Genomic DNA, 9,002 nt, shown 5'->3' on the forward strand with positions numbered 1-9,002 from the left:
AGGGGGGGTCCACACTGACAAGTGTTAAATGAAAGAGATGAAAGAGGGAGTTGATGAAGATTCAAATGTATGTCTATTGGTATCCTCATCTCCACTATTTGGATCTGACACTAGTCAAAAATCTGAGTTCACTCACGTATGCATTTTGCTGAATCCACACCCTTCTCTCCCTTTCCCTGTACACACGTTGACTACAGACCACACCCCCTTCCCAAACTTTGTCTTTTTCCCGACATTTGGTGCCCCCATTTTGTTGCTTTTTGACCATTTCCATAATCCCAATCCAAGCATGTATATAAATATAAATATAAATATAAATATTCAGATCATATTTTTAAAATTGGGTTCAATTGGGGGTAGAAATAAAGAAGACCCACGAAAATTTGATAAGTAATGTCCCAAGAAATGGAGGGTTGGCAGTGAACCCAGAAAAAAGTTGAGCACAAATACCACAACAAAGTTGCAGAAATGAGGAAAATTGCATGGATTAAAGCGAGCATGCATGGAATCATGGGTCCAAGAGGGGTGCTCATGATCTGCTGCATAAGAAGGTGTCCTATTGCCACTTTCACGCTTATAAATACACAATTAAGAAGGAAAGAGACCAGCTTTTGGTTAGCATATTTGTGTGTTAGCATGGCACTGCAGAGATGGTTGAGGGGGTTTTGGAGTTTGTGTAAATGGAAAAGAAAAGAAAAGAAAAGAAAAGAAAAGAGAGAAAAAAAAAAGTGAACATGGCGTGAGGGGAATGAGATGATTTAGTACTACAGAGAGACACAATGAAAGGTCCAATCACAATCCAAAAACCGAACATATTGGATGACGGAAGCAGTTAAAATTACCAAAAATAATAAAAAAGAAGAGAAAAGAAACGATAAGAAAAGGGTTGCATGAGGTCTGATTTGACAAAGAGGTCCTGGTTTTTTTTGACAAAATTTACTGTCTGTTTTTAAAGATGGGTACTGAAATGTGACTAGACATACAGTTAAGCTAGCGGCAGGGTATGCATGGAATCGTCTTCTGTATAGTAGAGTCTATGTTGTGCAGACCTTTCACACTCCAGGCGTGGTAAATCCACCACCACCATCAGCCCAGCACCTCCACCTCCACCTCCACCTCCACCTTCCACCTCCACCATACCAGCACCCCCTCCCCCTCCTTTCATTTATGATTTTTTTTCTCGATTTTCACGAACCCACCAGCCCTAATCCCCAACTGGTGCACCAAATGTCCAAGATGCAACAAGGGTGTTGGTCTTTGGGTGGTTAGTGAAACGGTGGTGGAATACTGGAATATATGGTATACATTTCATCTGAATTTTTTTTTTTTGGACTAGTGATTGGGCATGGTGGCACAGTAGATAAGGCATTGGATTTGGATCTGCATGCATTTATGGAAAGCAAAGCCTTAGGTTTTCTCTTTTACAGTGAACTAATGGGGAGAGAGAGGGAGAGAGATGCTAATGTCAACGGCACCGTTAGGAGCTTTCAATGGAGAATACTTTTTGTTTCCTGTTACTGAATGAATAGGAAACCTATTCCTAGCGGGGGTGTTTGTATCCTTTACATTCATTTTCCAAAACTTTTTAGACATAACATTCAGATGGCAAGAGTGAGAACAAAAAGTGGGGAGGGGGAATGATAGAAAATTAAAACATGAGGAAAGAGACAACGAGAAAGAAAGTGTTGCAAGTAATTCCAAATAAGTGAAGGTGGGGTGGGGGCTCTTATGAAACCCAAAAAAAAAAATTTACAGTAAAGTTATGAACATGCATGTTGGGTCATTGGAATGTGTCTTTATCAGAAAGTTTAACAAGCAGCAACAAAAAATGCAGTATGTATATATGTGAGTTCCTTATTGGCTTTAATTTCCAATGCTCGAGACCAAGATGAGTTTGAAGTGGACCATGGTTTGAAGAATGCGATGATCACTGGTTTGGAAATAGTGGTACAATTGGGTGGGGGGTGTGGGGCTCAACCCCACGTGAATGAAGAGTGGCAATCACAGGGGTTCGGCGAGCAGGTGATTGAGTGTGTGGGTGTGTGTGTGCATGGAGGATGGAATTGGAGAGAGAGCCCCCAGCCTGCAATTGCTGTGCTGTATACTATACTTTTGTCTCTAATTCATTCTGCTGAGAAGTAAATTAATAATAAGGTGATGATGACGGAATCATTCAAGCAAACCCCACCAAGTCTTCTTCACTCTCATTCACTCATTCTACAGATTCTCTCTCTCTTACTCTGCATTTGCCTGAAACCTTCACTGAATGCCCCTCTCAGGGAAACATCAGCATGACAACCTGCAATGGGTACTTTTCCTCTTTTTTAACCTCTCCTTTTGCTGCTCTCTCTCTCCATCCCTTTTGTCTCGCTCTCTCTTTCTGGCACTGTATCTTTCTCTCTTGCCATCTATTTATATCTCTTTGAAGCGCCCCCCTACCCCCACCCACACCTAATCTTCACTGCAACAAACAAACACCATAACCATAACAGTCATGTCTCCAGCAGCCTCATCAAGGTGGTGTCCAACCCCAGAGCAGCTCATGATCTTGGAGGAAATGTATAGGGGAGGAGTGAGAACACCCAATGCTTCTCAGATTCAACAGATCACTGCCCACCTCTCTTTCTATGGCAAGATTGAAGGCAAGAACGTCTTCTACTGGTTTCAGAATCACAAAGCAAGAGACAGACAGAAGCTCCGCAGGAAACTTAGCAAGCAGCTGCAGCAACAACAACAGTTTCACCAACACCATCACCAGCCGCTGCAGCAACAAAATCAACGCAATCAACCCCTCCTTCATTACCTTGACCCTCCTGTCTATTCTGCTTTCCATCAACTTTTCAATTATAACACAAGCCCCTTTCTTCCTCAGGTGATTCTAATTCTAATATAAATTTCTTCTTCCTTCTATGCAAATAGATATGATAGCGGCTCTTTTCAATCCACATGTAGAAGGAGAATATTCTCTTCTTTTCTTTGTATTATATATCCTGCTTTCCATGGGTTCCCTCACACCGTTTCCCTCACTACTGTAGCTATGAAATCCCAGTACCTTTTTTGTTTTTTTTCTCTTGTATTTTTCACGCACAACACTCAAGAGAGAAGCATATTACTGCAGCGGTCTGCCTCTCTTCTTTTCAAATCAGCATAAAGCAGTTCACTGCACAGTTGAAATATAATGCATGTGAAGCAGTGGAATGTGGGATGCCACTGTAAGAGCTCACATATTAGCAAACTGCCCTATATATTTTTTTCATATGCAGGGAAAAACCAATTCCCGTCTTTCCTTTATCCCATTACAAGCTGCCTTTGTTTCTATACTAATTAATTTCCGTCATATTAGTATAATTTTACATAGATTTGAAAAGGAAAAACTGATCGACTTTTACCAACTCCATCCAATGTTTTATGTTTTGGAATAGGGAGGAGTAGTTGAAGATCAAGCACCAGTGATAAACTACACATGGAAGATGGACATCCCTGGAGTGGAGACAAGCGAGATGGAGAAGTCGATGATGAGAATGTACAGCCATGAGTGGATGATGATGGCGGACATGCCCCCAACTCCCAGTACTCCTTGCTGCAACAGTAACAGACCCCTGAAAACTCTACAACTCTTCCCAATCACAGCAACTCCCAATGTCAAAGAAGACTCCACGACCACCTCCTAAAACGCCATAATAATATCTGTCTCACTCTACTTCTCTAGGCACCTACTACTTCTTCAGTATCTCTGCAGTGACATATGTTTATCATCTTGGTTTCTGTAATCTAATGAGCAGTTAGTATTCAACCCACTGGTCTTGTACTACTGCTACCTATTGTACTCTTTATTTTTCTAAACTCATATATAGCATCTGCAATATTTGGCTTGAGAGAAGTAGTGCTCCTCGTTTATATTAAATTTTCAGCTAGTCTCTATGCATTATCTTAAAGCTGCCAAGGAGGCGACATCAGTACTTGGAGGACATATAGAAATCAGCTTTAATTGTTCTGGAGACTTACATATCGGTCAGTATTATACAACATTTTCATATCTTAATGGATAAATATTACCTCATCTGATGGGTTTTAATTACCAGATAACTTGGTCATTATATGTATTAAGAAATGGATGAGAGAAAAGAACATTGGGTGCTGTCTGAGATTGATGTTTCAGTTTTTCCATCGTGCTTTCAAATCGTAAATTTGCTCCATATACTTTATATCAATGTCAATTTATGTAAACAGATTTTTTTTTTCTTTAAATTCTGGCAAACATTGTTCTTTTCATTTTCATTATTTTTCTCAAAAGCTGAGAAAAATGGAAAAAAAAAAGAAAAAGAAAAACACCATCCAAACCAGTGGGAGTCTGAATCATAGGCCCCGCGTGCATTATTCAAGCACATATGCATGCATTCAGGTATCTCACAAGGATCACTATGGACGCCGAGTACTCCTTTTCTTGGATTCTAGATTTATCCTATCACTGTACCAACAGTCTCTCTTGCTTTTTTATACTTAGCCTTATTCTATGGAACAGTACTAATCAAAACTGAAAATTTCGAATTTTGTTTTTATTGTCCTGAGAACAATAAAGCAATATTGCCTTGTGGTTGTGGGGTTATGGCACTGTTCTTATGAAAACAATACCTTTTATATGCATCATTGAAGGATAGTAAGGTTAGGAATTTCTCCATGCTGTAGCTATTTTTGAAATAATGTTCGAAACATATGGGTTGATGGTGGGTTTCGTTAATTTGAAGATTCAAGCGACACAAGTGGGTCCAAAAGGTCTTGCCAATTTTAGGATTTCAAAGGGCCAAGAATATACGAGCTTTAGAGGACAATATCCAGAGTCAGAAAGTAAATGGAAGCAGAAGTAGTTGCAGATAGAAACTTAGAAGGAACATATATGTATCTGTAAGGTAAAGGATCCCTCAAAACTTAGAACCGTCACTCAAAAACTTAATTAGCTTTACTTCCTGCAATGTCTCTACATATTTCAGTCAAATTATAAAACATTCATACACCAGTCGATCAGTTTTGTGCCCCAGTTTGTCTGGGACTGCTACTCTAGAAGTTCTCCTTGTGAAAATGAAATCGTGTTGATGAATTTAGACTGAACTCTTTGCAGAGCTGCCTCAGTGGTTTGGCGAGGGTCGGACTTCCACAATAGAAGACACCTGCAGCAGCATGATTCGAAGGAAAAATCAGAAAGCAGAACCAAAATGACCTTAGACTTAAATATTGGTTTCCAATAGGTTTCATAACTATTACCTATTTTAGCAGATTGGTGAGTACTCGCCAAGTGACTAAACACCTTTTTCCAATTGGGTCTTGCAAAATGCGCCTTGATCTGTCCCATTTTCATGTTAGAAATAAGATAGGAGGATTAATATAATGGAATGATTTGGAGGTTTAAGCTCAATTAGTGAATACCCGGCTTTCTGAGACGACATCAACTCCATTCTTGGCATGCTGCAGTGACTGCACCATGGCAATAAGTGCAGACCGTGCATCTCCTTCTTCATACATGCTGGTCAAGTAGTTGTGCATTTCTATCATATGCTGCAATTTTGAAGATATCATAAGGGTGATATGAATCAGCTTAGCCACCGTTGGTAAGGGAAGGAGCAACCTGAGTTTTCAATTTTCAACACTTACACCATGGTCATACTCTGCAACATCGTTCATGACACCTTTAAACCATTCAAAGGAGCCTTGTTCCCTTGTCACCCAATAGAAATACACTCTTTCAGGACCCTTTTTAGTTGCCTCATGCGCGTCGCTGTAGGATGAATCCTGCATTCGTTTGAGTCCCCATTTTTGCATTAATGGTGTACATATATGCCCATTCAATTTAATCATTCCCTACAAATTTGGAGACATAGCTTGCTTTTTGACTCACCGAATCATTTGGCTTGATGTCATTAAGGAGGTCTTTCATAATGCTGATGAATGGAGTAGCTCCAATTCCCAGGCCAATCAGCAAGAGGATATCATACTTCTTGTAGTTCTGAGCAGGGGCTCCATAAGGTCCTTTGATGATGATCCTTGGAAATCTGCCACAGGAGAGAAGAGCTTTCAGAATATGATGCTTTAGTAAAAGCTGCTAAGTACCATGACCAAGAAGCTAGCTGCTCACCCTGCTTGTACATCGCCGGTTTCTGTTGCTGCTCTGGTTTCCATTCTCATTAGAGCCCCCTTTTTCGGTTGTGCAGATGGAGGTTCGCAAACCTGCTTCTCTTTTGTTTTAGAAACAGAAAGGGAAAATGGAGAAAAAAACAAAAAAAAAAAAAAGAGGAAAATGGGCAGGTTGTTTCATGCCACCTTTGCAAATCTGTTTTTGATCTCTGTAGTCCAGTCTCCCAAGGTTCGAATGTGGACGCTCAAGTAGTCATTTCCTGGGGCAGAAGTGATAGAGAAGGGATGCCTGTAACAGATAAGGAACAGAGTGTTTGAGAAACTGTAATTTTTCTGATCACCATCTGAGTATATATTTGTATCCATTACCATTCAAAATTTGATACATCTGGACACTTGACAAATAGATACATTCCACTCTTGTACTTGAATCCGGGAGGTTTGGTCATGTATAGTGCTAGAACATTTCCTGTGTAAATTGTAGCCTGCCGATGTACAAAGAACCAATGATTTTAATTAATTTCCCTGGATTTGAGAGTGATCACCAAAAGAAAATTCTCTGATACAGACCTTGATTATGCCAACCTGGTGATTGTGCTCATGAACTGAGGTGAGTGTTCTCTCACTGGCGTAGAAGAGTACAGGGACCATGACGTACATCCATGTCTGCAAGAAAAGAGATGGCTCAAATATGTAATTTTAAGAATTTCAGTGACACTGTGGGGAAGAAATGGAGAATAACATAGCACTTGTGGCAAAAATTAACTCAATACATACCGTCTTCATGTACCAGTTCCTACTGAGAATCAGGAAGTAGCCATGGATGACCAAGAGAACATAGACGAGGACCAGCAAATGATGTGCATACCAGAAGGCATTAAATCCAGCCAAATGGTGGAATGGCCATGGAAGCTTGATAACATTCCTCCTAAAAGAGTGAGTTGCCAGTGTGAAGGAGAAACTCATCATAACAATCATGAGAATCCCAGTTGTGCCTGTAATACTTTCCAGCAGGTCGCCATAAGTTGGCTGCTTGAAGTTGAACTGAGGTCCAAGAATCCTCCTGAACTTCCGGGGTGGACATGAAATCAATCTTGGAAAATCACAGGTTACATGCATTATGGTATGGATAAAAACCCCAATTGCGATTGCCAGAGCAATTAACTTGTGGAAGTTTATGTTGTCATCGAAAGGGATTAAGGCGCTGAGAAATGTTGATCTGAGCTTAGTTAGGGTTCTTCTACAGACAGGAATGAGAATGAGAGCCATATTGAATTTGAGGGTCTCAGCAGCACCCTTGGCAGTGCAGAGACAGTAACCCATGATCTTGAATGCCTTTTTTGTCTTGTATTGATTGAACTTCCAAATGAAGAGCGTCAAGTTTATGGAGAGCCATAATGTGACAAGCCAAACCCTCTTCCAGTTGTCCTGGAGAAATTCTTGGGTTTTAGATAGATGTTTGCTAACTGGAGTCCTGTATTTTTTCGGGATCATGGTTCTTGATAGCGTTTGGGCTCTCTTGTTGAACTTGGGGCCTTCTTCAGAGCCACCCACCATTCCTCTTAATAGAGTTTCTAGTTGCCACATCTGTTTGAAATACAGAGTGAGAAAGGAGTGAAGAGAAGGGAGAGGAGGAGGAGTTTTGGGGCACCATCGTTACCTCTATGTGACCATGATTGTCAGGATCAAGCTCTTCCATGATTAAAGCTGCATATTCGGCTGCATGTTGCTTAAGATTTGATAGCTTGTTTGTGGAGGCACTCAACATTATCACCTTTCCCATAATAGGTTTGTAAAAACAGATTTATAATCATGGAAGAGGGAGGAGGAGAAGAAGAAGAATTCACAAAGTTTCTATCTGGACTCACCTCCTTTACTTCATCCTCTGAAAGTTTTCCATCACCATTCTTGTCACACCTAGAATTACCAAGTTTACTCATTCCGTTGAGAGAGAGAGAGAGAGAGAGAGAGAGGAAGAGAGATACTTACATGTCAAAGAAAATTTGAAGTCTGGAATCAAGGTCTCGATCGGTCATGTCTTCCCAAAACTGTCTCAATTCTTCCTCAGATATCCCATTTTCTGTGTTAATCTTTCTGCGTCTCGCCAAGGCATCAAACAGCTCCCCAGCGAATTCCTTTGAATCCCCCATTCCTACAACCAGAATTTGAAACCCTCACTCACAATTGGATTCACATAAGCAAAAAGAAAACAATGAAAGTCTTACACCCATTCGAACAATTCCATAAGGATGAAGAGTTTTACCGATACAGACTCCAAATTTTTCTTTGTAGAGCTTTCCCTCAACTGCATGTTGCTTGAAGCGTTTCTGGACAGGCTTCCACGCATCCCCTTCCTTCCCCGTGGTTGTCCTATCGAGAAACCGTAAGCTGTTAAGCCCTCTTGCAGCTCCGGACGTAGACCTTCCCAAACCAGGGACCTTTCCCTGAGCTTCGTTCCTCCTTTTTACAATGCTTTCACTCTCATTCAGAGAAGTCTCCCCATTTTGAGATTCTGCGGTGGAGCTCCTCACCTGATCACCGTCATTAATGGGAACCTCCTCCATATTATCGATATCAACTATCTGAAGCATCCACTTTGTTGAATCGTTTTCGCCTGGCTCCATGATGCCGGCCATGGATGCTGATACAATATGCCCCTTCCTCTTCACCCGAGGTCCAGAAGGTTGGATTGGCTAGGGTGAAAAGGCAGGGAGAGAAGTTGCAGGTGGGGTGGGAATGGATGAATGAGGGGCGGAGAGGGGAGGCTGAAATTGGTGGGAGGAGGAGGGAAGGACACAATTGAAGGCTCACAGTTTCGTCTGATTGGATTGTCTAAACATAGATAACAAAAATACTGCCCTTCGAAGAGTTTTCAG

At 41.0% G+C, this 9,002-nt stretch overlaps 2 protein-coding genes across 2 annotated transcripts; one reads left to right on the forward strand and one right to left on the reverse strand.

Moving 5' to 3' along the window:
* Positions 1-2,216: 2,216 nt before the first annotated feature.
* LOC100260450 (WUSCHEL-related homeobox 3-like) lies at positions 2,217-3,933 on the forward strand. The gene is made up of 2 exons (XM_002281671.4): positions 2,217-2,872; positions 3,423-3,933. Exons 1-2 carry the CDS (start codon positions 2,495-2,497, stop codon positions 3,669-3,671), a joined length of 627 nt encoding a protein of 208 aa, XP_002281707.1. The 5' UTR covers positions 2,217-2,494; the 3' UTR covers positions 3,672-3,933.
* Positions 3,934-5,043: 1,110 nt separating this feature from the next.
* LOC100265669 (putative respiratory burst oxidase homolog protein H) lies at positions 5,044-8,776 on the reverse strand. Its single transcript, XM_002281659.4, has 14 exons — positions 8,390-8,776; positions 8,116-8,278; positions 7,995-8,043; positions 7,787-7,900; positions 6,904-7,713; positions 6,697-6,792; positions 6,496-6,611; positions 6,313-6,415; positions 6,128-6,219; positions 5,891-6,044; positions 5,647-5,784; positions 5,422-5,550; positions 5,260-5,338; positions 5,044-5,165 (listed from the first exon to the last, which is right to left on the reverse strand). The coding sequence occupies exons 1-14, from the start codon at positions 8,760-8,762 to the stop codon at positions 5,056-5,058; spliced, it is 2,526 nt and encodes an 841-aa protein (XP_002281695.1). The 5' UTR covers positions 8,763-8,776; the 3' UTR covers positions 5,044-5,055.
* Between the last annotated feature and the right edge of the window lie 226 nt (positions 8,777-9,002).

The sequence above is a fragment of the Vitis vinifera genome, chromosome 6 (assembly GCF_030704535.1).
Source record: "Vitis vinifera cultivar Pinot Noir 40024 chromosome 6, ASM3070453v1".
In the NCBI taxonomy this organism is placed as follows: Eukaryota; Viridiplantae; Streptophyta; class Magnoliopsida; order Vitales; family Vitaceae; genus Vitis; species Vitis vinifera.

What these genes read in the sequence shown, in the direction of transcription:
- LOC100260450 (XM_002281671.4), top strand. Translation starts at nt 2,495, where the DNA reads ATGTCTCCAGCAGCCTCATCAAGGTGGTGTCCAACCCCAGAGCAGCTC. An exon ending in CAAGCCCCTTTCTTCCTCAG is followed by an intron (nt 2,873 to 3,422) that starts GTGATTCTAATT and finishes GTTTTGGAATAG; the next exon opens with GGAGGAGTAGTTGAAGATCA.
- LOC100265669 (XM_002281659.4), bottom strand. Translation starts at nt 8,762, where the DNA reads ATGGCCGGCATCATGGAGCCAGGCGAAAACGATTCAACAAAGTGGATG. An exon ending in ACCAGGTTGGCATAATCAAG is followed by an intron (nt 6,612 to 6,696) that starts GTCTGTATCAGA and finishes GTACATCGGCAG; the next exon opens with GCTACAATTTACACAGGAAA. An exon ending in GATGTATCAAATTTTGAATG is followed by an intron (nt 6,416 to 6,495) that starts GTAATGGATACA and finishes TATCTGTTACAG; the next exon opens with GCATCCCTTCTCTATCACTT.